The sequence below is a fragment of the Plodia interpunctella genome, chromosome 12 (genome assembly GCF_027563975.2).
Source record: "Plodia interpunctella isolate USDA-ARS_2022_Savannah chromosome 12, ilPloInte3.2, whole genome shotgun sequence".
Lineage (NCBI taxonomy): Eukaryota > Metazoa > Arthropoda > Insecta > Lepidoptera > Pyralidae > Plodia > Plodia interpunctella.
Window position 1 is genome coordinate 158,580 of NC_071305.1, and position 27,648 is coordinate 186,227.

Here is a 27,648-nt window from a genome sequence, read left to right on the forward strand (position 1 = left end):
CATCCAATGGTCAAAATCAATTCGGAAGCATATTTGCATCAGCGGATGTTAAAAAATCTTCATCCGTAAAAAATGTAGTTGGCAAAGTAAATTCAAAGTTTTATTGAAATCGAATGACTGAAAAATTGTACAGGTAAATACTTATACAGATACATACATTTATAGTCATCATCATCATTATGATGTTGACATTTATTAAGTAACTTTCAAAATATGATCAAATGAATTCTATAAATCTAACTTACTTCAGTTATTTTCATAGCTTCATGTCCTATGGGATACTACTTTGGGGGAGTGCTAGCACCATTAACACTATTTTCATTTTACAAAAAAGAGCAATCCGTGCTATATATGGTTTGAGGAGAAGGATTCCCTTAGAGATGTTTTTAAAGATATTAATATTTTAACTTTACGCTCTCAATACATATTTGACAACATTATGCATGTCCGGAAAAATTTAAACTTATTTAAAAAAGTTGGTGATTACACTGATAGAGCCTTACGTAATAAAGATAAATTGTCTGTCCCCGGGCATCGGTTGGCCAAAGTTAGAACGTCTTTTGTTGGGACCTGTATCCGTTTTTATAACAAATTGCCTAAATGGATTCTTGATTTGCCGGACAAAAAATTTAGAAATTATATAAAAGAATTACTTTGTAAAAAGGCATATTACAAGTCTGATGATTATGTGAACGACAATAATGTCTGGCCCAAGCATGGTGCAGGAACCTCATAAGATATGTAATTTATTTATGACATTATTACGGACGTTTTGTACATTTAGCTTTTTATTTATATATATATTTTGTGTGACAATTTTCAATAATTTTATTGGAAATACATATTTTATTTTATTTATTTATTCAAATTTTGACATTTTTAATAATGATGTAAATTCGTCCTCCTAATTTTTAATATATGTATAAGACCTATATTTGTTAATTGACGTCCTTGGAGAAAAGGCTGCGGTGAAGTTTGTTGCGCCGCTTCTTCTTCACTTGCGCTTTGGAAGCCGGCAGTAGACTTAGTTTAAGTAATTTTTTTGACGTCAATAAGTGATGTATATCATCCTAAATTGAATAAAGAATTTTGAATTTGAATAACTATTCAACGCGTGGTCCATTGCACATCCTAATTTGTAGTGCCATACAGATTGACACTTGAACTTTGTTCGGATTGGTGGACGAGGGCTGCGCGGCGCGGATCGATGCGGCGCGACGATGCGCGCGCCGAGCTCGGCGGGGCGGGCGCGCGGCGCGGCAGTGTGTGTCCGCGGACGCAGCGAACTGTTTCTGCTTCCTCCGCCGGGACGAGCGTGCCCCGTGTTGCGATGAAGGTAGACTGCCCCTTTGCCCTCCGTAGGCGTAGCGCGGTAGTGTATGACTAGCTGTAAGTAGCCGGGCCGTGCGTGTCATAGCTAGCCGCCGTCGCGACCTCGCCCTCTCGCCTCATCTGACGACCTTCATCAGCCATCTTCACCATTCAGGCTCGTCTCCCCGACGTCACTCATTAATTATTATTCTTCCTCTTAGCTCGATGTTCATCCTGTGCTGTCACTTTTGCAAGTCGATATTTTTTTAAGATTGTCCAAATCAATACTTATGTTACCTAGGTATATATGTTTATAGGTAGATGTTATCTACGTTGTGTACTGTAATTACCTCAAAATGTGAGTTTATCACAGATGAAAAAAAAAGAAAAGTAAATTGCGTTAATGGAATAATTAGGTATATGTGACATTTAAAGATTAGACATAAGAAAAGATACAAGCAATGTATGCATGCAAGTAAGTAGGTATAACTATAAGGTAGATATAGCTCACAGAGAGATGACTGCCTAAATATACAGTACTATGATATAAACGAAAGTATTCGTTTAATTTCAAAGGTTCGTGTAGGTTGTAGTCAGTAGGCGGATGATATAATGTTCCACCCATTCTAAAACCATTACCAACCCCACCCTGTTCGGTAAGTAGTTGAAACTCCACACGTGTGGGGAACTTGCAGCTGACCTTTGGACAACTACATGTTGGACTAGCGCTAGGCCTTTGGAAACTGTATTTTTATCAAATTGAAAAAACACGATTGCCGAAGTAAACATATGTCAATGTCAGGATTATCCAAACTATGGGTATAAACGGACACACCCACAATACAACTTACATACATTAAACTCAACGCACTATGGAACCTGCATCAAAATATCTTAATCAGGAAGTACACAGGCTAATAAAAATTGTCAAGATGCAAGGTTAGCTAAAGGCTATTCAGGTGGTGCAGGCTTTTTTTGTGTTCTTATTTTTGTCAAATTTCGATAATGATTCGATAATGTAGTTTGACACAATTAGGTGAAAGCTAATCTGACTTTTACTAGACCATGTTTGAAAGCTTATAAGTAAACCAATCCAAGTGGTAGCAAAGCAATATAAGCACATCAGAGAAAAAAATAAAATTAACGTACGAGTTACGAATAGTTGTGTGTGCGCATTATGTAACAATGAAAATGTCTAGTTTATTGTACTGTAGTCAGAGTATTTCTGAGTTAAAACCGCATGAAATATCGCGAATAGACGGACAGACAAACAAACGCGGCTGAAGACTTTTTTTTATAATATGTAGGGATTATTTTATATAAAAAAATACTCAATGGAGTTATATTTTTGTTTCAGCAACACAGTCATCTATTGATAAAGAAATATAATGCTAAAACTACCCAAAGGCCTTAAAAAGAAGAAAAAAGGGAAGAAGTCAAAACGTAAAGGAGAGGACGAGCTATTTACAGAAGAAGAACTAAAAAAATATAGAAAAGAACACCAGCAGGCAACAGAAGCTGGTGAAGGTTCTAAAGAGAATGAAGAGTGGTCCAAATTCAAGGACTTGACGACCGGTGTCGATGATATCCTAAAGAAAACACAAGGAGACCTAGACCGCATAAAATCAACTTCATTCTTTCAACGAGTTGCGCCTAAAAAGGAAGAAGTTGAGAAACCCAAACCAACCCCTCATAGACCAGTTGTCGAAGTAACTGAGGCTGACTTTCCGCAGTTAGTACAGGCGGCTGCAGCGGCGGCTGAAACAGACGACCATAGCGAATACGGAGTCACAGATGACGAATCCGAAGAGGAAGATCAGGACGATATTTTCGATACCTCGTATGTAGAGGCCGTCGAACGCGGAGAGGTCAAACTAGCATATGTGCCAGACTCACCCGAAGAGTTTCAGGATGATGACATTTTCGACACCTCGCATGTTGATGCTTTAATCAAAGGACAAGAAGCAAAAACCTTCAAAGGGAAAAAAGCTTTGGATATTGGCGTAGCTGTAGAAGTCCTTACAGGGAGAATAGACAATGTTGCAATAAGAACTACTAAGAGGCCAAAAAGAGTTATTCCTGGAGATCTTTTGCTAGAGAGTGTAGATAAGGATTTACCGGTTTCTGAACCAGTAGTTGAATCTGGTGAAAAAAGTATTTTGGATACTGACGCTGACATTCCCATTACAACACCTATAGATCTCAGTGTTTCACTTCATACATCTTTGATACAAAAAAATAAAAAAGATTACGAAAATGATTTGCCTGGTTTTGATTATGAAAAAGATCAACAAGTGAATAAAGAAGAGGAATTAGATGAATTTGCATTATTAGCTGCAGAATCATTGGAAGTCGGTTCTACTGTTATAAAGGTACAAGAAAACGAAATTAAACTTGAACCCGTCTTACAAGAGTCGTGGTCAGCATTTGAGGCCGACAAAAACGAATCAGTATTTGCAGAGTGCATTGTCGAAGATCAAATTGATGTGATTGATCCATATATTGGTCAAGACGATCCATTTGATACAAGCTTTGCGGAAGCTGTAGTTCCTACTACACAAAAAAGCAAAAAAGAAGCTGATATCTTAGAAGACGACGACGATTTCGACCCACGTGCGGATGAAGTTCGTGTAAAATTAAATAACAGAAGGAAATCTTCAGTTCGAATCCACTTAACAAATCCCTCTGGTTTGAGAGAATCTATAACATCTGATGATATTGTAGACCGAGAAGAGAATATACCTTCTCGTGATTTATTGAGTGGGAGTACAACTGATTTAACACAATTAGGAGATACGGTTTTAGATCCGGTTGATTTAAATAGTGATGAAATTGATCCCTTTGACACTACCATAGTTGACAAGATTGTTGCACCTGGAAAGGTAGAATTGAAACTTTTAGAACAAGAACTCATTGGATCAACACCAGTTGTTCCTATTTATAGAGTGGACAGTGATCCTGATTTCGATCCTAGAGCAGAGGAACCCAAAAAAGAAGAACGACGAGCATCCCGCCCAGAAAATCTGGTTGTGAGCAAAAGTGTAGTTTTTAATATTGAAAGTGAAGACACTCTTGATTTGGACAATAAAGGAAAAATTGTTAAACCACTGACGCCCTATTATACCCGAGAAATTTCTATTACAGAAGATATTAATGAAGATATTGAGGCTGCTGATACTATATCTGAATCTTTGACTCGAACTCGGTCTGATGAAGAGTTAGCTCCCAAAACAAATTACCAAGCTAAAAGAAGACATTCTGAATATCCACAGTCAAGTCATTCAAAAGTGAATGTAAAAGCGAATGATCTTCTTATAAGTAGGCAAGACGAAATCGCTGCGAAAGTTTTGACTCCTTATGATCCTCAGCCATCGGAAGAGGTAGACATTGATCCGTTTGATACGTCATTCGCTAGTAATATCGCTCCTTGTAAAACAGAGTTAAAACTTTTAGCTAAAGAATTTTCTTGTGAAAATACAGACGATCTAGAGAAAGAAGAACATACGGTACTATTGGAATCTTCAGATGATATTTTTCAAGTGAAGGCTTTAACTCCAGAACCTACAGGATCTCTAAAAGTACAAGAAGAAGATTTCGATCCCTTTGATACGTCCTTTGCTGGTGATCTTAATCCAGGAAGGACTGAATTGAAATTGCTCGAATCAGAATTTCTGAATTAAATATTGTCTAAATTAACAACCAAATTATAACAGCCATGGCGTATAATCCATTCTTGAGCATGAATGAGCCAGCTGCCCCGGTTAGCTCAGATGTTTTGAACCCATTTATGATGACAGACGCAGAACCAGCAGCATTTACCGGGGACAATCCATTTGCCACAAGTAATCCATTTTCAGACTTTGGGGGAGGCTATGAGCCACCAGTTGGGGACACAGTGCCTGTTGATATATTTGGATCTGCCGAACCTTCTAGTGTTGGTGCTAAGCAATACGACGATTTTACAGTAAATACCACAAGTACTTTTGATGTTTTCGGAGCCCCGCCAGATGAAGCCGACCGCCTGGTGAAACCAACGGAACTAGAACTATCGACTACTACCGCTGATGTCACATATTCCGATGGCTTAGCCAGTCTACCCATGCCTCCTAGACCTCTACCTCCGGAAACACAAAATTTGATTCTCAGTGTCACTGGTCAAATGGAATTTGCAAGTTCACATTTGTTGGACCGCATCCCGCCGACACGAACACCGAGTCCTGTTTCAGTACGAGATATACACTCACCCAGTCCTACGCCAGAACCAGATATGGATTTGGAACCGGACCCACCGATAGATAATTTTGATATCAACCGTAATAAACCAGTACGCCCTCCACCAGCGAGACCTCCACCTGCCACTCGCCCTCCGCCTCCACGTCCCGCGCCACCACCCGTGCCGCAGCCACCAAAAGTTCCGCCACTACCACAGGTACCTCAACCACCGCAACAGAATGCGGTCACTGATGACATCAATCTGTTTGACGCGCCTGTGCCTGTAACAGTGAAACCCACAAAGGAGGCTATATTGAGTTTGTATTCAGCGCCTAAGAAAGAAGAAAAGCCAATCGATTTTTTAAGCGATGACATTCTTGATGTTGTACCTATTGACAAACATGAGGAAATTGTAGCTTCATCGCCAGATCTTAAAACGACCACAGATAGAGTTAGTGAAAAATCTACTCCGGTGGCTACAGTTACGGCAGATCCAGTAGGAAATATATTTGCCACATCCGTGGAACCAACAGCAGATACCATGTTTGCAGCCCCTGTGAATGAGGAAGTAAACAATATCGCTCCCATGGACTGCTCTGAAGCCCCGTCTGAAGGCACGCCCCAAGCTATGGAATCTTCCCCGTTTGCAGATACTGTTTCAAACATTGAGTTTCAAAACAGAAGATTGAGTGGAGCTGAGAAAAATCCATTTGAAGATGTAGGCGGCCTTGATAAAACAACTTCATTTTCTACTGCGACGACAAATATTTTTGGCGTTGACGCAAAGATTAGTTTTGAAACTAATACCAACGTAATTGATTCACAAAACAATGGAACTGAAATACCACAGGCAACAGAGATGGACTTTACTCAGAATATCTTTAATTCCTCTGCTAATGACGCGTTCTCCATCAATGATTATTCGAACACTGGAGATGCGTTCATGGGAGCTCAGGAAACACAGCACGCTGACTGTGGTTGGGGCACTGATTCCCAAGCTATGGTTCAAGATGCATTCCCGGAAAGTCAAGATGCTTTTGACGCATTTTCTGCCAAGTTTGACTCCACAAGCGCCAATCACTTCAATACGGGTGAGCATGATGATCTATGAATTTGTCTATAATTTTAATCTTAAAAATGACATTTAAAATTATATTTGCCAAAAGGTGCGTGGGGAGATGACGCGGAGTCGGAGGAAACGCCAGCAGGTTTCGAAGCGGAAGCATTCGACCCGTTCCTAAGTATGGGCGCTCCTCCCCCGCCGGCCGCCACGCCCCGCCTTGACCATCAGGGTTCTGCGGATTCTGCTGATGACACATTCTCTGTTTTTATAAGGTAGGGTTTAAAGACAAAGCCTGTAAATGACTGCAATTTCAACAACTTTTCGTCAAATTATCCATTTTGGAGATGGAAAATGACATTTCGCTTTTCATTACTCACCTTCAATTTTAAAGAAAATGAGAAAAAAAAATCCGTTGGCTTTCGAATTTACTAGAATGAATAATTCAATGTTACTACAATTAATAATACAATGGATTATTTCGTAAAGTAGCACTTTCAAATTTCTGTGCAGACCTAAAGAAAGCGAGACAAGTGGAGAAGAGCCGGCGGTCCCCGTGCTGGCGCCCCCGCCGCGGCCGCAGGTGCTACCGGACTCTCCTCGCGCCAACCCCTTCGAGAAGAGCGGCTTCCAAGCACCTGTGCATGATGTTCAACACCAAGGTAACATTGTGATAAATACCATCAGCTCACTGAAAGACTTGATGCTGTATCAGTGGCATCTGCCTCGCTTTAGCCGAATCTGTCCGAGTAAGAAGAAGATTGTCATAACTGTACTTCACCTACGGTTATTATATCGAAGTTGCAATGTGTATGGCCAAGTATTGCTGCTATGAATTATTGCTTTTTCGTTTGTAATGAGAAACGAAAGGGTACGCGACATTTGGTGGTATGCATCGCAACACAAAAACTTGTCGCGACATTGATATGTATGGTCTTATATTTTATGTTTATTCTTATGCTGAGCCCATTCAGCATAAGAATAAACATAAAATATAAGTTTTACGCCATGACGATTTTAAGTACGTTGTAGTTGAAACAGGTTTTATAGTAAAATCAAATTTAGATCAATATCAAAATGTTATTGTCAAACCGTCATTATTAAATACAATTTGTTGAAGCTTTATTTCAATCGCAAGTATCTGGGTATTATTTTATTTTTAGAAATAACAATTATAGAAAACTACAACTAACTTAAATTTAACTTACTTGTTTTAAATAGCAATGGACGAGAGACGTCGCTCGGGAAGCGGTGGCGAGACTCCGCCCACGCCGCTGTTCGACGAGGACGTGTCGGTGCCCCTGGAGGATTTCCCTCGCACTGTGTACAAGGGGCCTGGCTGGGAGATGCATCTCCGACAACCTAACAAGAAAAAAATCACCGGGCAGAGGTAAGTAAGAGCCATCGGAATTTCCGAAATTGAACACAACCAAATTTTATAATAATCTAGCTGATTTTATGGGATTGACTCATTAGAATTCCGGTTACTAGACCTATAAAAGCATTTTTTTAAAATAAATATATTCATTAGGTTCTGGAAGAAGGTATTCGTGCGGCTGGCGATGCAGGGCGATTCCCCGGTAGTCCAGCTGTTCAACGCGGCCGGAGACAAGGAGCCGTTCCAGGAGTTGCCTCTACAGGCGTGCTACTCCGTGTCGGAGGTCGGGGCGCAGCAGTTTGACCAGTTCGGCAAGATCTTCACCGTCAAGCTGCAGTATGTCTTCTACAAAGAGCGACCAGGTGTCAGGTGAACATCAGTACATAATTAATAATCACTGTGTGACTATTTATGCTAGTAGGTATATAGTTCATGTGATCACATACAAATGAAAGAAAACAGTAGGTACTACTTTTTTATCTATGGTTTCACCACTGTTTCGTACCGGAATATGTATTTTAGTTTTTTTGTTTTTTCCCTAATATATATTCTATGTACTATTTTCAATCAACACAACTAAATATAAATAATTTGTGAGTTGATCTCGCGCTTCCGGGTCAACTACCGGATATGCAAAGCAATCCGCCATTGGCTCTGCACTTCGACCTCCGCGCGCGCCATCTACCACCGCGCTGACATTTCTAATAAAATATCATAGATAAACTGCTAGAGCGCTATGTACCTAGACTACCTCTACGCATCAATACATATAAAGATATAATTTTAAGAAAACGTTATTAGTTTTATTTACTCCTTTGGCAAGATAAAAATGGGATTATTTAAAAATGTTTAATGCGATGAAAAAAAATCAAGATTCGATCCCATGTTTTACCTGACCAGTAATAAGAGAGCTCAGTGGTAAGAATACAACCCCAGTTAGGGAGGGTAATCGGTGCGATTTCCGGTTGAATCCTGTTTTTTTTTCTTCCCTTTAAAAATACAATTATTTAGCTAAAAAATCCTATAACAAAACAAAGTATATAATTACACCATTTTTAGGTCGTCTCAGTTAAATTGACGTGGTAGTTGAATAAAAAGGCTTTTTCATTTAATTCAATTTGTTTGTTCGTCAGGCCGGGGCAGGTGCGCAAGGCGGAGCGCATCACCAACAAGCTGTCGCAGTTCGCGGCGTACGCCATCCAGGGCGACTACCAGGGCGTCAAGGAGTTCGGCAGCGACCTGCGCAAGCTGGGCCTGCCCGTCGAGCACGCGCCGCAGGTGTGTTCAGGGTTGGGCAACATGGATGAAGCTCTTCAAGAACAACAGGTGAAATAGAAAGATTTAAGAATTAAAATAATAAAGAAACATTATAACATTCCAGGTGTCGCAACTGTTTAAGCTGGGTTCCCTGAATTACGAGGACGTGAAGCAGTTCTCTAGCTGTATAGAAGAAGCGCTGTTCCGCTTGCAAGCGCACCGCGATCGAGCTCTTACCTACAAGATGGAAGAGGTACGTTAACATTATAAGAAATTTTTATCTATAGGAAGACTCTCAATCTAGTTTGTTGATCTTTACACAAACATGCCAGAGATTTTCTAATAACTGAGTCCGGAGTTTACAAATTGATTAATTTTGCAAGCCTCTTTTCCAGAAAATACAGATAGAGGTAGTTATACAAAATAAAAAAAATGTATTGTAACTGCACTGCACTATGACACCACATATTGTTATCGCAGACGCAGAAAATAGTTACACTTTATCCGCATAAATGTATAAACTCTCGTTTTGTTGGCTTGTATGTTCGACTACGCCGCTTCCGCCTGGCCCTGGCAGAAGGAGCAAACCACTTCATTTTTATTTCCAAACAATGTGTACTCGTACATGGTATATATTCCAGACTAGTTGAAGCCCGCGACTTCGTTCGCGTGGCCAAACAGTTTTTGGTAAGGAGTCAAAATTATTAGCGAAATTTAACTGTACAGACCGGGCTGCGTAACGATACCTATAAAGAAGATGCTCATACGACTGAAATATATATTTCCTATAGTTAAGCTGGACCAATATGACTCTTCTTCAGGTATTCCAGATCTTCGATTTTTTTACCTCACAGAAAATGCTCATCAGGCTGAACAACTTTTGTAAAGGCGTCATTTCTATATTTCCTATAGTTTATCTGGACCATCATGGGTCTACATTAGGTGTTCCAGTTTTCAAAATCATTTATACCCTATATTTTGCCCAGGCTTCATAGCTATATAACAAAGAAAGTTTCATTCAAATCTGTCCAGTAGTTCCGAAGATTAGCGTGTACAAACAGACAGACAGACATACAGTTTTTTTTTTAAATTCTTACTCTTTTTGTTGCTGTGACTCTATCGCCTAATTTTGTTTTTATGGAAATATATTCAATGTACATGATTTTTTTTTTCTACTGTTTTATTATATATATAAATAGAAGTACTAATTCTAAAAATAAATGTGTAACCAATTGTAAAATACATTTTTTTAATGTATGAACAAAAATACATGTCATTATTAGTTATTCACCGCGAACTTAGACCTCGCGAACACTTTTTTTTTTATTGTGAATATTTCAAAAACGATTAAAGGGATTTTGTTGCCCCACGAACTTAAAAATTATCACACAAACAAAAAAAATTGAAGTGTAATAAATAAATTTAATAATAAGGCAGTTAATTAGGAAATGTCAGATATTAATCAATGGAATAGTAGCACTTTTCCAATAAAATACTTTCAGATTATTTTAAAAATCTGATTTATAAATGTCATTCTTTAAGTCCATTGGTAATCTATTAAATAATATTATTGACTGGTAATACGCACTGTGACCAACAACCTTCAATGCGGCGGACCTTCAACCCAAGAAATGCTGGCTTGATGTCGTTAGGGAAGTAACCAGAAAAATGTTCCGATGAGAGAGAGGATCTCAGGGTGACGTTATGATGTGTCTGCAGGTGCAGATTACGGCGGTGGACGAGCTGTACGTGGAGCAGGACGCGGAGGGCTCCGTGCTCAAGCAGATCGCGCGCGTCAGGCTCTTCTTCCTCGGCTTCCTCAGCGGTATGACAGTACTCTAACTTTCAGAATTTTCAGAAAATTCAGAATAGTGCTCGTGCAGAGAACTGATCTTGTCCCGATTCGTGCACCATAAGATATGTAATGAAGGAACATGGCTGACTTTGGCAAATGTTTATTTAAAACTAATTTCATTACTACTTAATCGTTGCAATTAGAATGATCGACTTGACTCTTTAAAGTGAAAAAGCCTGAGAGAGGAGGACTAACTATAATCTGCATATTGAGCTACTACTCGAATGAGTTAATTTTTACGGCCCGATCTAAGATCGAAATCGAAAGTTACAGCATTTAAAGGCACTTTTTCACGACATATTTAAAAATAAATAATTTCTCAAATACGACCACTGCACTGATGAGAAGAAATGCTTATGGAAACAATAGAGTTGATCTCTATCGTGCCAGAAAGACATACCATTATTGACTTTTACATATACAAAAAACATGTTAAAATTATGATCGATTGTTTATAAAAAAATATACTTACAATTTGTAGGGATGCCGGACGTGGAGCTGGGGGTGAATGACCTGCGCCGGCAGGGTAAGGAGGTCGTGGGCCGCCACGACATCATCCCCGTCGTCACCGAGGAGTGGATCCGCGTCGAAGACCAGCTGTTCCACGCCTGCGTCCAGCCAGAGGAGTTTAACAATACGCAGATCATCAAGTGAGTGCGACTTCGACTGAAATTACATTTCATTTCGTGTTGCATCTTCTTAATTTTTCAAGATTTACACTTTTTTTGAGCTATATTTAAAGAGACTGTTAATTTAACGTTCAAGCTTTTAATACAAAGATCACCATATGGCTCGTTGAAGCTATGGGTTGGGTAGGTTTCTAAACATGACATTCCTAAATAAAAATGCCATTACAAGAACGAATCATCTTTTTCAAATGGATAAATCGGATCGAGTTGAAATATTCCAAATTAATATAAACACATTTGAAAAGCAATCGTCAATCCACTGTAACGAAAACATTATGAAGTTTTAATAATAACTTGACACTTCGCAATAATGGGTATACCCTTGGTCCTGTATCCTTAGGATTTCGTTCGTATACTATAAGTAGATATTTTGTAACAGCCTGTGCATAATAGCCCTTGCTTGTGTCGCGGCGCAGGTTCAAGCCGCCGGACGCGTGCTACATCGAGCTGATGCGGTTCCGCGTGCGCCCGCCCAAGAACCGCGAGCTGCCGCTGCAGCTCAAGGCTGTCTGGTGCGTCACCGGGAATAAGGCAAGCAGTATTTTGTTGTCTCTTTAACATTTGGCAATCTTTGACAATTTTTAAATAATTGACGATTTTTTCGGGCTTTTGCTACTGACGGCTGGTAAATGTTGGTTTTGGGAATAAAACAATGATTAATTCTTATTAATCATTTATTTTTCAGTCAAAACCTTACATATTTTTATGTAGGTATCATAATTATGAGAGTAATTAATTAACTAAGTAATTACTTAGTTGAAAATAATTTAAAATAGGTAAGGATTTGACTAATTAGTCAAATCCTTACCTATTTTAAATTATTTTCATTTGGTAAGTATTTTTATTATTTATAAATGTTTTTAACTTTTAAAGGTAATATATTTTAAAGGTAAGGTATAACCTTAAAAATACTTCTTAAATAGTAAAAAATAACAAAAGTAAAATAATTTTCTCAACATTTACCGAGCCTTTGATGTAAATTTTAAGATTTACAAAGTGAATGGTGATAAAAGTTCGAATCGCAAAATTGTTTGGACTTTTACCATTAAGAGTTGGTAAATCTTAGGTTTTACTGGAATATCTTCGGATTTACGGTAGTTCGGGCTTTTACAGTAACATATATATGAAAAAATATAAATTCAAAAAATGTTTATCTGATATCGTTGGAGAACGTCGCCATGCAAGAAGAATTATCCTATTATCCTACTATTTTCTTTTTTTTTGCATGTCGACGTTCTCCAACGATATCAGATAAACATTTTTTGGGACAAGTGTTCTGCCACGGCCACAGCGTTGTCCGTGGCTAAATTAAATCTTTCTGAACTCGGAACTGATAAAGAAAAACATTTTTACATATCTGGTGTTGTACCAGGATTAGTATATCCTCACACATACAGGCAGAAGCTGTAATAACGTTAGTGTGGTCAGGTGGAGCTGCGAGCGGACGTGCTGGTCCCGGGTTTCGCGTCCCGCAAGCTGGGGCAGGTCCCGTGCGAAGACGTCTCCATCCGCTTCCCCATCCCCGAGTGCTGGATCTATCTGTTCCGCGTCGAGAAACACTTCCGATACGGCTCCGTCAAATCTGCGCACAGGTCAGTACTCCAAACAGAACAAATAATGCTTGGTGTGACTTTGGAGCGGTTCAATATACCTGTTATGAGTGAATATCAAGGGTCAAGGCATCTGCATAAACATTGATGCCTGCATGAAGCCTGTAAAAATTATAGGTATTTATTTTATGTCGGCGTTGATTCTAAGCAAAATACAATATTTCATATATTTTTTCTGTCGAATTGTTCTGTTATGTTGATTAAATGAATAATGGTTAATTGTTTTATAGATGGTGTAGTTATACAAAATATGAATAAAAGTTGTCAAAAATGAAATCAACTCCTTTACAGACGCACAGGAAAAGTGAAGGGTATCGAGCGGTTTTTGGGTGCCATTGACACGCTTCAGGAGTCGCTGATAGAGGTGACGTCGGGGCAGGCAAAGTACGAGCACCAGCACCGCGCCATCGTGTGGCGCATGCCCCGCCTGCCCAAGGAAGGACAAGGTGAGGGCCGACACCGAAGACGACTGACGTCCATAGTCTCTCTGTTAAACTTTCATGGCGATTTTAATAAAATTTGGAATAGATATAGTTAAATAAATAATTATGTAGGCAAACGCTACATGCTAAAGAGTGACATGCTTCGCGATGGGAGAGGACGGTCGATCAGCCACAACCGGTTTACAACAATCAACCGACTTCATATTAAATATGAACTTTAAATAACACGCTTGATTGTATGTACAGTAAGTACGTGCATACAAAATGATTGTATTTATTTTGTTCATAGTTATTGATAGGAAAAAAATAAACTCAATGAACTTTAATAAGACAAAAACATTTTAATTGAAACATTTGATAATTTACTTTATCAAATGTATGATTTCAGGCGCCTACACAACGCACAACTTGGTGTGTAGGATGGCTCTGACTTCTTACGATCAGATACCCGCAGAACTAGCAAGGTTCGCGTTCGTGGAGTTCACAATGCCGGCCACGCAGGTGTCCCATGTGACCGTGCGCTCCGTCTCGCTACAGAACCATGACGCTGATCCACCAGAGAAGTACGTACGGTATCTCGCCCGACACGAGTATATGTGAGTATACCTCTGTTGTTAATATAATATGTTATAATAGTTAATAATAAATAGTTATTAAAAGTTTTAAATCATTCCTCATCGAGTCTAACCCTCACTAGAAATATCCTTGAAACCATGATTTGTAGAAAAAACATTTGTGTTTAAATTAAACATGCATGTCATCCCGATCGAGTGGCTTCTGACATCTCTTAATTGTAACGACCTAATAAACTGTCTTTGGTTTCAGTGTGGGCATCGAGCGCACAACGGGGCAGACCGCGCCGGCGTACGCCGTGGCCGCGCTGGCGGACCCCGCGCCCGCGCCCGCGCCCGCGCCCGCCCCTGCCCCGGCGCCGCAGCCGCCATCTTCCGACTCCGACTCGGATTAAATTAAAAAAGCGATACCTGATGCTAATAGGATATGTACACTGAAGACACTTCAAATACATATCTATAGCGAAAAATATACACGCAATTGAAGTTAATTCTCTAGTTGTGTCTGTTTTTCGTAGGTAATTTATCAGGCAGACTATAAAGTAGGTATTGGTATGTAATGGTGTGTCATAGTTACTATTACGAACGAAACTTGCTTAAGCCAAACATCGACAGAAATGACACCACATAAAAGGCAGTATAGTCAAGGATTGTACATAATAATAAAAATATATAAATAACTTTATAGACTTCTAAATAATAAAGAGAATTCCTTTGAAATAAGCTAAGTATTGTATTGTATGCTTTCGGACGACATCCCACCGCTGCCACCGATGGTTAAAGTTTTGAAGCACCGAGTTACACTCGCACCTCCCCATTATGTTAGGTAATTATATATATAGAGCATTGCCACAATAATTTATATTAAGTATTAGGTATTTACAAAGGAAACATTTATTAAAGAAAATATTTCATTCATATACCTAGTTAATTTTAACAAGTCGAGTAAATATTTAATAATAATGTAATATCAATATATCTTAAATGTAAGAAATTATATATTTATAGTAAAATAATGTTGAGCCAGCTTTGAGATACCCATGTTCCATATTCCATTAGTTCGCACAAAAATATAAATTAATGCATTCTGGTAGATATGAAATGAGAAAATATATTGTATAAAAATAGGTATGTAATAATTGAATGATTAGCACTAGACAATTGTTATGAGCTTCATCATTTAAATAAAATAACCTTCCAAAGATAATAATATGTGTTGTGTGGGTATAAAGTTAATATTCATAATCTACCTATATCCTAGAGTTGCAGTAGCATTACCTGACGATGATACAATCCAACTTTGCTTATGGCTCCAAAAGAAAGCCTTACGTATGGTGTTGTGCAAAAGCGTGTCTGAGCTGGACGGGGACAGGGTGGGGAGTCGGATCTTATTACCTGCGATTGTGATATTATGATCCCGTATAGCTTGTGTATAGTCGGCATGTTATCAAATAATCATATTATTAAAGCAATAAAGTTAATATCTATGCGTATTTATGGAGGGCAGTTTTATTTGGTGCATAAAAATTGTTTGTACCAAATAAACTCCCAATGTGTTATTGGCCGGGTATTGTGAATTGATAAAAAAGAGATGTCGCTATATTACGCTATTATGAAAATGTAAAACATTTTATGAATATTATCATTAGCTCGTAAGATATTTTACGTTGTTTTAGTCGTTTCTGTATGGCGAGTAGGACTTCGTTTCACTAGTCACTGTTAATTTTTCTAGTCAGTCCAAATAAAGTATCAATAAATTGATGTATCTATCTACTTAAATTGTTAAACTTAGGACACCTGTCCCTATTGTTAGAACATGTTGTATAATATACTTAAAACAATAATAAACTATGTATTTGACGTAGAAAATATGAGTGCACACACGCATACATTAATGAATAATACAAAAATAAATTATATTTATGGTTAGTGTTACAGTTTAGCTCGTACAGATGTGTAAGGCGTGTGGCGTGTGTACCTAGTACTACAAGCGAACCCATGTTTTGTTGTCAATAAAATACTATGACCGTCTAACTTCGCAGCCTTTACTTTTTAGTAACCTAAAAAACTCTCTTATAAACAGAGATTTAGCATGTACGAGAATCTTTAAATGAAACCCAAAACACCCAAGCTTGCATCTGCCCGTTGAACGCTATACCTACTTTCATGACTGCACCTTCGTGCTTGGCATGAAAGTATTGCGTTCAATTTGAAAAATCTATGCAATGGATTACAAAATACTATTGAATGAATGAATGAATGATTTATTTTAATTATTACGAAAATATAAATAAGTAAGCTGCGAAATGTCTGGCTATGTCGCTTCCGCCTGGCCTTAGCAGAAGTGGCAAACCAAAAAAAAAGTACTATGATATTCTTGCCAATAGTCAGATCAACTAAGGATGTCGATGACTGCGCTAAGTAGAATAACGTAGAAAAAGTAGAAATGCGGACACTGGGCACCGACGAGAGAGCCACAGTTCCACTCTTAAAATTATACCGATAAATTAATGGCAATGGCAATTTAATAATATAGGTAACTATTATTTGGAAATAATTCTTAATAAATATATAACGTTATCTTCAGTCATAAATACTGAAAACAATACATCATCGTTAGATAAATTATGATAACTAGAAAAAGAAACTGACTGAAAATATACTAGGTACCTACATATGACACGCATCCATCACGTCGGAAAATGCATATTCGGAGTAAAGAGCTTGGGGCAAGGCATGCGCGCGTTGAATCTGTCACGTGATCACGTCGCCATACGCATGCGTGTGTCCGGGAGCACGCATGCGCCGTCCCAATCGATGGGCTGACATCACGCGGGGCGACGATCCCATCGCCACCAGGTACGTCCGCCACAGCTCGCCATCTGAGCTAGCTCAATGCTTCGCGGCCATGCTTAGCGAGTGGAATAATATGATGTACTCACCACCAAATGTGTAGTGTATATGAGCGAATCCCGACGGCCCCTCCTGACGCCACTGCGCTCAGTAGTGATTGTGGTGCCACCCTTCGTGAAGTGATTATGTGTCTCGTGAGGTCATCTAGATATTGATACCACCAACAGGTCGTGCCACTCATACATCATAATTTTGATTTCTACATATCATTTTCATTACGTAGAATTTAAATATTAGGCTTTTCAAATCAATGAACATCAGTGCAATACAATGATTAAAATTAGATCATTGGGTATACATACATCTCACATACGAAATCGTGGAGAATATTTAACAATGTATGTTCTAAATATAATTGTATTGCATTTATGAAATAAATACTTAAATAGTATGTTGGTAATAAACAACGTTTAAATCTCTGCTTTTCTATTCAATTAGCAATAGTTTATTTATAGATACCTTACCGTAGTGAAGTAATTTATTTTTTACAGATCCAACCTTACAATCAGAATTAAAATTAGATTTCTATATTCGTATTTAAATGCGAAACCTATGAAATCTTAATACTTGATCTTTCTTTACTTCTTACTATTTCTGAATTTGTCACTGAACTGAAAATGTGCGGATAAGGTAACTAATAGTTTTCTTAATAACTTTATCTAAATGTTACTTTTTTATTTTTGTGTAAATATCGTCAGCTGTACGTACACAAGGGGGCTACAATGAAACATAAAACCCGAGCACAACATTCACTCTTTTTTACAAGATGCGTACACGATATGGGAAAAGAGAGCAGCATATTGTGACGCACTAGGTGCGTTGCGTATGTATTTCGTTAAGGCGTTCTAAATTACTACTAAAACCACTTAACCAACGAAATCAGTCAAAAGTACTTTTGACTGATACCCTTAGTGAAAAATACTACTGACTGCTAGAAAATCTGAATCACAGTCACAATCTTTTCAGCAATTTTGGCGTCTTCTACCTCCATTGTAAACTTTTCGAACTGCCTTTGGCAATACGTAAAAATAACTGTCCCTCATTTAAGCTATATAGCTATAATAATAATTCTTTTCAAAAGAGTTCTTCTTTTACAATTTTCTAGTTTTTATCAAGTTTTTCAATTGTTATTGAACTAAAAAATCTTAAAATGTTTCTTTTTTTCTATTTTTGTCGACCACCTTAACTTTTTAAGAGTTTTGACTGACACATTCAGTCAAAACTATTTTTGATTGATTTCTTTGGTTAGAAGTAGTTTTGACATATACGCACGCACAGCCGTAACCGATGATGGTAGAAACGTGAAATTTGGACTGAAGTTTATGTCCATAATGTGAACACCCACTAAGATTGGTTTTTTACTAAGGTCAGATTGCGTAATTTTTATGAGCAATTTGCGCCATAATTTTTTACGAAGCTGAATTTCGCCAAATTAGAATTCGAACGGGACACGATCGCAAGATGATCATCAAAATAGTTAATTTAAAAGTCTCAAGTGAACAATTATTTATAGAAGTTGTAATTTAAAACTTTATAATTACGGAAATGACATTACGGTAAACAGGAAGAAAATAAAAATATATAAAATAAATATTTTCATTAATTTGAATAGGTACCTAAGTACTTACGTATTATACATTTCAGTAGTATGCTTCTAACATATAGGTAGGGAACTAGGGAGCCCGAAAAGAACGGTTGAGGTGACGGTTATTTCATCAGATTGTACCTTCAGGCGTTGCAATAGGCAGTCATTCTGTGTCAGCAGTAGTCGCTGGTGGGAGCAGTGCGGCGAGCGATGCGGCGGCAGTAGCGGCGGATGGCGGCGAGTGGCGGGGGCGCGCGGACGCCGCGCCGCGGGCCCGCGCCTATCGCCTCCTTCGACCATGACAACTCTGACGAGGTGAGGCCGCCCGTATGTATCCACACCACTTCCATAGCTTCTTAGCTGTTATTCTTTGCCATCTTCCTTTTTATTTTCCTTTGAAAAGTTCTTAGGGAGCACTGGAATTTCAGGATTTGAACTCTGATTGAGAGGTCCTATAGAACTAATTGATGAGCTCGGAGATTGGTGTCTAAGTCAGATTTGATTTTCATTATAGGTTGAATATTCCATATTTCATGATTTGTTAAACGTAATAATTTCGAAGTTGGTGATGTAATTCGGGGTAAGACCCAAGTTCTACTGCCGCTTGCTGCAGTGTTTATACAAAGTAGGCTAGAAAGAGACAAGTAACATAAAACGCTTAACGCTTGTCCGCTCAGCTTCTTCTCGAGTTCCTTACAGATGGATGGTTATAAAGGTAATTTAATGTTCACAGTCAAGCCCAGAGACTAAGCAAGCGATCCGGCTGCCAGAGATCCGGGAAGATCCATCGTGCTCCACATCCTCCATCGCGGGCGGAGACTGCCTGGCTCCCCCGGAGCAGCGCGCGCGCTCGCACTCGACGCCGGCGGCGAGCGGGCTGCAGACGCCGGCCGCGCCTCGCATCGAGTTCTCTCGCGCTTCTAGCTCCAGCCACCAGGACTCGCGCGACAGTTCGCCCGAGCTGGCTCTGTTCGCTGGCTCCACGAGCACCGGTGAAGACGCGCGCACACGGCTCGAACTCGGCTTCAGAGAAGACGGCGCTCTAGATCTTAGATCATCAACTGAAGAACTGGCTTTTCTGGAGCCCGCACCGGGTGAGCGTCCCGCGCCGATAACGACGACCGCCGAACGCCGGCACTCACGCAAAGATAGCCAGGGCTCCGAGGCAGCACTTCTGGCCGTTTCAGGCCGCACGAGTCGCCTTTCCAGCATCGGCTCTCAATGTTCCGCTCATTCCGCTTTGTCAGGATTCAGTCACACGAGCAAAGTATCTCGTCTGTCCGTCGTATCGGGAGTCTCACGTTCTCCGTCACCTCACAGAATGCTGCTTGAAACTTCTTTTTGTGGTCCGAAGCCGATTGAAACCGATCCAGAAATATGCGCTGCTGCTGTAGAGGAGCGATTGTTAGAAATGGCCAAACTGAGTTCTTCAACAGTAACGACAACAGCGCAAGCTACTGCGCCAGTATCGGCGCCGGTGGATGCGCGAGACAGACGTGAAGTTCGCACCGAGGCTACCGTGGAAAGAGCGAGTTCCTGGACGCCCAGCATAAACGCACGCCTGCCTATAGTGCCCAGTATTCCCACAGCGCCAACAGTCACTGTAACCGTCACAACTTCATCGTCACCAATTGCACAATCAATAACCACTGTAGCCAGTCCAAAACAGGAAATTGTAGACGATAAACGTGAAAAAGAAACAAAAAATCGCGCAAAAGCGGAACGTCGCGCAAGGTCTAGAGACAGGCGCGAGTTACGCGAGCCTGAGGTCAAACGTAGCGCCAATCGTTCAAAAGATATAATTCGAATTAGATTGAAACCAGATTCGGAATACGAGGATGACGACGAGGATGAGAGCGATCGTACTCTTATAGGAGGTGACTTAGTTCGTAAGCCCGCGACGTTAGCTCTAGGCAGTGCCGCGCGGCCATCAGAAGTGACGAGAACATCGATCAGTAGTGCAACGAGTGCTCCTAATGCAACGAGTCCGACGCCGTCACGTCACCGTGGCACTCGAGACAGCCGCACGCCGTCGCCAGCCGGACAAGTTGTCTCCAGAAAATCTTCATTTTGCTCATTGTTCAAGTCACGTGAGACCATTGCCTCTCCAGATTCGCCTTCGGATGCACTCCGGCGAAAGAAGAGTTTGACTGATGGCCGTTCACGCAGTAGAAGCCGTGACCGTTCGGCCACACCAACCTCTGCTGCCAAGATAAGAGGTTCAGTTTTATCTCTGTTCAAAACTCCACGTAAAAGCGTCACATCACCGTCTCCAAGTTCCCGTGACGGATCACCAATAGTGCAGCCGCAACGGCAAATTGCACAGCCGGTCACAGACAAACGACGAGCCGATAGATTAAAATATTATGAGGATGCAAAAGATGGTATTATTCATATACCACTGCGTACACCTCCTGACGAGTTAGACGGAGCAGGTACAAGTGGCGCCAGTACAAGTGGTGCTGGCAAACAGGTGGAGAGAGAAGCTGAGGTGAGAGTGAGCGAGGTGACGCCTCACTGTGAGCCTAGACGTCCTTCATCAGCGCCGGTGACGTCCACACGTCCTGTAGCGTCTGGAAGCAACGCGAAACCTGTTACAATGGCAACTAGCGCATGTCCAGCTGCTACGTCAACCACCGTACGTACTACCACAAAGCCTATTCAGCGCACCGTCCTGCCCGATGGGAGTATTATCATCCCATTACACTCTCCCACAGAAAAGAAAACTGAACATTTCCCAGATGTGACCGGATTAGAAAAAAAGGAAGTGAAGAAATGCGAAACGACCTGCGATATTGTGAAATCATCATCTGTAAAAAGTATCGTCAGCCCTAAAAATGGTGTTCAGGAAATCAAATCACAAATAAGCGAAGTGAAAACTGTCCCACAGGTGGATACTAGTCCGCCAATAAAGACATTCGACGAGCGGCCAAAGAAAAATGAGCGGTTAATGTTCTCCACGCTCGTGGGAAGCCAGGACCAGGTGTTCAGCACACAGTTTAGCATTACCAAGACCCCAAGCGTCACCAGCGAGATCTCAGAGTCGTGTCCAAGGTGAGGAACTTTCTTTTTAGGGTGGCGTATTTTCGAAGTGGAGTAATAATAAGCCTATAAGATAGATTTAGTTAAAGCTATAATATTGTTGATCGAAGTGGCAATATAAATAACAATTTTCCAGCTTCCCCGATACGCAGGCCGACGAAGTCCGAACGCCGACGCTGCGCGACACGCACATCACGACGACGCCAACCTCCTCAGAAGTGGGCGCTGGAGTCGTTCCCAGAGGCTCCGCCGTCGCCAGTCCGCAAGACGCCGCCAGGGACTCCTCGGAATCAGAGAACTCCGAGACTGCGCCCCCGAGGAGCGGCAACGATGTCGAACAGCGAGGACTTGTTGTGCAGGTTCGTTAACTTACCCTATCGACGTTTTGGAGACTGTCGGCGACAGTCGAAATCATATAAATATTAAGTAATTTCTCAACACACTACACGTATACACAAACGCAACCCGCACTAAAATCTATATGCGAAACTACTACAATACTTTTCTAATTTGCAAGCAGGAGTCGTTTGAGGACGAGTTGCCATACGTGCCGACGACTCTGCCCCTTGAGCGTTCGCTAGCACTACCGATGGTGCCGGTGCGGGACCGCGGTGACGTTCGTGTAGCTCCTCTGGAGCGCCCACGCGCCACCACGCCGCGGAATTCATTGCCTGGACCAGGTATCTGATTAAGCTAGGTATTGCGTCGTAGGAACCGCACAACTCCGACGGTGTAATGTAGGAAATTGTATGTGTGCATATCATCGTAAACGCATTGCCTGCACGTTTTAGGCTTGTTCTCTATCATGAGTGGACTATAGCGCCAATTGTCCGTAGTATTGGGGATCATTTGTGTAGCTGGATCGTGACGTTGGGTTGAGTCTACTTTTCCGTTGTGCACGTGTTGTGGTAGATGTCACTACACAAACGACTAATGGTTTCCGCATGCAGGAGTGGCTCGGCCTCCCCCGCTGCCCGCGCCCGCCCCCACCCGTCCGCCGCCAGACAAGATCCGCATCAAGCTGCCACGTAGGCCGCGCACGGCTTCCGCCTCCGGACCGACCAAGGGGGACCGGGCTCGCACGAGGACCAGGAGCGGAAGTGAAGGTCAAATTCTCTTTTCCTTAAAAAAAAGTTTAATCAATTCATTTCTAACTAACGTATCTTAAATTTTACACACACGCAGACAAAAGAAAAGCGATAAGTTTTGAATAACACACAACAAATTAAAGATTTCGCATAACATTTCGGCGATAAACGGGACTATAAAACTATAATCCATTCCAATATAACACGAACAATTCAAAAAAATCTATAAATAAAACCCCTATTAAAAACTGAAAACAAAACAAATAATAATGTCCTTCTACTGAAAACAAATAATAATGTCCTTCTAGGATACGAGAGCCGAGCGAAGTCGGAGTGGATAGATTTCGAGGAGGTGCCGGAGCGGCGCAAACAGCCCAAGCGCATCCAGACACTGCCCGCCGCTGCCGCCTCTGGTGCTGGTAACTCCACTCGCTTACAAACACTACGACTTTAACAAATCCTTAAGAAGTCCCTCTGTCTCTCCTTATAAAAAGACAAACAAACATCCTTGTTTTCATTTGCATAATTTACTGGGGTCATAGAGTCCACACGAACGAAGTCGCGGGCATCAACTAAATAATTGAATATTATAAGAAATAAATCATCCGTACTGATACGCTTTCGTAGAAAGGGTCAACCAAAGGGCACTCGCACACTGTTTGTGTTGTGTATGCAGTGTCGGTGTCGGCGCGCGCGGAGGCCGGGGAGCGCGATGTGGTGTACAGCTACGTGGAGCGCGAGCTCTGCCGCTGCGAGTGCCACCACGCTGAGCCCGACCAGCGGCCGCTGCTCGAGCGCGACCACACTCTCAGGTCTGTCACATTGACGTGCGGCGACTTACCCGAATCTTAATACAATTTCTGCGTTGCCTTCGTCAGGCGTCAAAGCAAACGGACAATTGGGGCGCAGCCTTATTCCCTCCAGATCAGTCTCAAGTAATCAAAACAGAACAAAATCTAAAGTTTTCTCAAACTGTTCATATTTTTCTCAATCTTTCTGTTTCTGGAACGATAAGTCTAATTTCCTCTAATGGTTAGTTTCACCATGGTGTAGCAGGCGTTTATAGGTTATGGTGACCACTTACCACCAAGTGGGCAGCATGCCTGCCTAGGTAGTATAAAAAAATAACTTTAACATGAAATCAAATCAAGGTCGATGATCTCCATTTTAAAATATTTTCACAGGAGAATTTTGTTGCTAACTCATTATCTTATGTCATTTTGTATTACGATACTGAATTGTGCAATAAACGATGGTTATATTGTAACATGCATGTGTAGTTCGTCGTCTCTGGAATGCGGATCGGAGTCGCACGAGGCGGAGGGCGGCGCGGCGAGCGTGCAGCTGAGCGTGCACGTCGCGCCCTTTACCGCCGACCTCGACCTCCACGACGCGCCCGCGCCAGCCACACACAGGGTAACTTTACTCATTCTCTTGCACAGACACTTCTGCTGTTCTCATTTTTCGACTTAATGTTGAGAGCTTCTGGGTTTTTTTCTGACCTTTCTTCAAGTCATAGCTTGAATTTCTGTAAACTTCCGGGTTTTAAATCAGTGCAGTGGACTTTGTGAAACTGCTTGCTGAATTAATAAGACTTAAGAAATACGATTGTTGAAATCTATATTTAATTTGGAGTCGTGTCTTTTGTTTCAGCCGTCGCAGCCGCACTGACCACCGCAAGAGGCGCCGTGCGCGTCCACCAACCTCCAAATCTTTAACCTTTTATAAATCATATTCTCTACTATTGACTACGAGATGTTAACATTTTTGAGATGTAAATTTACCTGTTCATTGGGATATATTTATAGCTCTCCTATTAGCCTCGTTGACCTTGCATTTTTGATGTTTATTGAATCGTTCGATCGAAGTGAATATTGCGGTTTTTATGTGAGTCGCGAGGAATTTGATTGGTGATAGCGTGTTTCGAGCGGCAACGCCGCGCCGGCGGGGCCTTTCTTTGTAAAATTACAGCGACTTCATCATCTTGATTAGGTATAAATGAAAGATAAACTTGTTGTATCTACAACGTAGGCTATTTTATTGATACAAACGTTTCCAATTTTACGTAGCAACAAAAATAAATAAATCAATTTAAGCCATGTAATTACACGTTGGGAAGCAAAAGGACATGTTTCTATCAGATCGTTTTATTCAAGCCTTCTGGTCAGTCAGTTACGCTCGCTCAAATAAAACGTAGTTATTATTATTTTCAACGAATATCATAACGAAGGTCCAAAAAGGCGGTAAACTGACAAACCTAGAGGGTCATGTGAACATTTTTGGGATATTTTCCTATTCCATTTTCCAATTTTATATATCGCGCTGCCATTGCGTGTGACACCTACATATTTTGAGCGCGCAATAGAGTTTAATAAGAACCTGCCCGCCGGCACACATTGCACACTAGCGTTATTTAACCAACGACACCACGTGACACGCGTGCAGCGCACCACATCGTTACTTTACGCAGCCGAACGCGTATTTGTACTCTACGTTCACCTTAAGTTGCTTATTAAATTATACTAATTGTAAATTTGTTATTTCTCGTTGTCTACAATAATTTTATCGCGATGATTTTGTGATATGTGAATAAACATAAAGGGCGTGTAAAGATATATATTTATTGTTGTTAATGCGGATTCCTTCGTAGTGTATAGTGTAACTAGGTAGCAACCTAGCGCCGTGTTCAAATGTACCTTAAGCCACATATGTACGCGACAATCGATGCATTTACGACTTTTTGTGACTTTAAATCTCGATGTTTTCACTATATTTTACGTATAATTAAAGTTGGTATCACTTCAGCAGAATGCTATTATCCTAACAAAAGATACAGTAAGTTGCCTTAGTTTTAAAAATGCAAAACTTTATAGAACTTTACAATAACAATTTTAATAAATCAAACACTGTTCTATGAATGAAAATAGAATAAAAGTTGGTTTTTCTACAAATAATTTTGGTGAAGACCACAGATAATGTATGGCAGCAGACCAGCTTGGCAACTGCTCACTTAGCGATTATTAGTTAACTTCAAAGATGCAATAATATGTAAGAATGTATGTACTAATGTTAACAATTCTATCGGTTTAGGAAAGTCTGAAAAATTAAAATATATTATAATTTTTGCTTTCCAGTATGTTGTCTTATTTGGACAATCCTTTTCCCTAACCAATGTTATCCTTCTGATCCATAAAGTTGAATTCCATAAATGTTGTCTGTTCCCTTGGCAAATGTGTGTGTCCATGTGTATTTGTCGAAATATTCTTCAAGCCATCATAAATTATAAATATATATAATATTTATTATAATAAAATTATATTTATTTATACATATTAAATAGGTACATACTGTTTTATCTAATTCTTAACTAATAGCTTAAAGTTACTTTCATTTTTATCTCTTTGTGGTACTGGAGCCTGAGGTTGTTTTACTTACACTAAATCCAAGCTCTTGTATAGTCTTGTCCTTCCACTGCTGTAGTTCCGATTATGGATAACACTCTTTCTTTCATAGCCGAAAAGGTTTGCTGGCTTGCTGCTCTACCTCCAGTCACTCTTGCATGTTGTCGCAAGGTCAACACTTGATTTTTGTTTTTAAATCTGCCCATACCTTTATTGAACAAAAATCAGTCGTACTAATATATAGTTAATCGCATGAATTAAATCATCATCTCTGGTCCAAACATCATTTTGGCCTATAGAACTAAAATTGCTAGCCACTACTTACTTTTATTGACACCACCACCAATACTATTTAACATGTTTGTAAGATCAGACCATAATCGGTTACCCGACCTCGTGCTCCAGTAAGAGGCCTAGCCAAATCGCATGACTGTAACATAAACACAACGATTCAATATAAGTGTTTCACTATTATGATAAGTTTTGTACGATTTAATCTTGATTAAGGAATAAAACTTCAATTCACCTACCATTCCTACTCCAACAGCGTTGAAAATTGTCGGGACTTGCTCGTACCCCGGAATCCACTAAAAATGAAAGTTCATTAAGCTATTATCAGTCACTATTGTAAAAATGATTATACGTACAATATCATTACGTTTTGAGAATAACTTTTATGTAGGTATTAACACTCTGTTTACTTACCACTATCAAAATATTGCTGCAATTTAATTTAAAAAGCGCCGCGTTTGATCCAATTTGACACTGACAGCTAAATTTTCGACACCATAGCCAATATTTATTTTTAAGGAATAAACAATAATGCGTATTAATGCACATTTATCCCGCCAGAGTACACAAAAGCTTTGCCGTCTTTTGCTAAGTCGATTAAAACGTTTATTTTAGATTACTTTATTAATCCTTTTATTATGTAAGCATTCGTTTGTAAAAATATACAACAATGTAGCATATTCGGGTGCCGAAATATTGGAAAAAGATCGTTTTCCATAAGATAAAAAAACTTCGAAAACTATGGGATATGCCTTACGCTGTAAAATTTTCTAGCCAGTAAATGGTCGAAAAAAGCTCGGAACACTTCACACGTGAAGACTTATTAAAATATGGACTTCATACAAGTAAGATCTTCAGTCAAAATCAAGTTTATATCAATTTATGACCACAGTTGACCAAATAATGCAGGACATAACCTAAAATGGTGTTATTATTGTCAG

General features: G+C 40.2%; 2 protein-coding genes and 1 long non-coding RNA gene across 9 annotated transcripts; 2 read left to right on the forward strand and 1 right to left on the reverse strand.

Moving 5' to 3' along the window:
* The first annotated feature begins 1,215 nt into the window (after positions 1 to 1,215).
* LOC128674147 (protein stoned-B-like) lies at positions 1,216 to 16,421 on the forward strand. The gene is made up of 16 exons (XM_053752522.1): positions 1,216 to 1,336; positions 2,669 to 4,963; positions 5,050 to 6,614; positions 6,690 to 6,858; positions 7,097 to 7,245; positions 7,805 to 7,973; positions 8,115 to 8,330; positions 9,095 to 9,239; positions 9,343 to 9,471; positions 10,938 to 11,043; positions 11,555 to 11,723; positions 12,179 to 12,293; positions 13,191 to 13,354; positions 13,664 to 13,818; positions 14,204 to 14,411; positions 14,641 to 16,421. The coding sequence occupies exons 2-16, from the start codon at positions 2,700 to 2,702 to the stop codon at positions 14,780 to 14,782; spliced, it is 5,865 nt and encodes a 1,954-aa protein (XP_053608497.1). The 5' UTR covers positions 1,216 to 1,336; positions 2,669 to 2,699; the 3' UTR covers positions 14,783 to 16,421.
* On the reverse strand, positions 11,627 to 27,175 carry LOC128674148 (uncharacterized). 2 transcript variants are annotated; one of them, XR_008405146.1, is made up of 5 exons: positions 27,122 to 27,175; positions 26,947 to 27,003; positions 26,742 to 26,846; positions 26,451 to 26,624; positions 11,627 to 11,739 (listed from the first exon to the last, which is right to left on the reverse strand). It is a non-coding gene; the product is annotated as an uncharacterized LOC128674148 (long non-coding RNA). The 2 variants fall into 2 exon arrangements; XR_008405147.1 differs by having other exon boundaries at positions 26,943 to 27,003.
* Positions 17,165 to 26,140, forward strand: LOC128674145 (uncharacterized protein). Of its 6 annotated transcripts, XM_053752520.1 has the most exons (11): positions 17,255 to 17,467; positions 17,792 to 17,930; positions 19,066 to 19,212; positions 19,619 to 21,939; positions 22,064 to 22,286; positions 22,448 to 22,607; positions 22,878 to 23,033; positions 23,324 to 23,434; positions 23,692 to 23,827; positions 24,296 to 24,431; positions 24,669 to 26,140. In XM_053752520.1, exons 3-11 carry the CDS (start codon positions 19,117 to 19,119, stop codon positions 24,684 to 24,686), a joined length of 3,357 nt encoding a protein of 1,118 aa, XP_053608495.1. In that variant the 5' UTR covers positions 17,255 to 17,467; positions 17,792 to 17,930; positions 19,066 to 19,116; the 3' UTR covers positions 24,687 to 26,140. The 6 variants fall into 6 exon arrangements, with proteins under 6 accessions (XP_053608492.1, XP_053608496.1, XP_053608494.1 ...); XM_053752517.2 differs by lacking the exons at positions 17,255 to 17,467; positions 17,792 to 17,930 and adding an exon at positions 17,165 to 17,246 and having other exon boundaries at positions 24,669 to 26,139; XM_053752521.2 differs by lacking the exons at positions 17,255 to 17,467; positions 17,792 to 17,930 and adding an exon at positions 17,165 to 17,246 and having other exon boundaries at positions 19,066 to 19,200; positions 24,669 to 26,139.
* Positions 27,176 to 27,648: the final 473 nt, after the last annotated feature.

Excerpts from the sequence above, each read along its gene's own strand:
- LOC128674147 (XM_053752522.1), top strand. The coding sequence starts at position 2,700 with ATGCTAAAACTACCCAAAGGCCTTAAAAAGAAGAAAAAAGGGAAGAAG. Across the intron at positions 6,859-7,096 it reads ACATTCTCTGTTTTTATAAG|ACCTAAAGAAAGCGAGACAA; the intron begins GTAGGGTTTAAA and ends ATTTCTGTGCAG. Across the intron at positions 12,294-13,190 it reads GGTGCGTCACCGGGAATAAG|GTGGAGCTGCGAGCGGACGT; the intron begins GCAAGCAGTATT and ends TAGTGTGGTCAG.
- LOC128674145 (XM_053752517.2), top strand. The coding sequence starts at position 19,117 with ATGGCGGCGAGTGGCGGGGGCGCGCGGACGCCGCGCCGCGGGCCCGCG. Across the intron at positions 22,287-22,447 it reads AGCGAGGACTTGTTGTGCAG|GAGTCGTTTGAGGACGAGTT; the intron begins GTTCGTTAACTT and ends ATTTGCAAGCAG. Across the intron at positions 23,828-24,295 it reads GAGCGCGACCACACTCTCAG|TTCGTCGTCTCTGGAATGCG; the intron begins GTCTGTCACATT and ends ATGCATGTGTAG.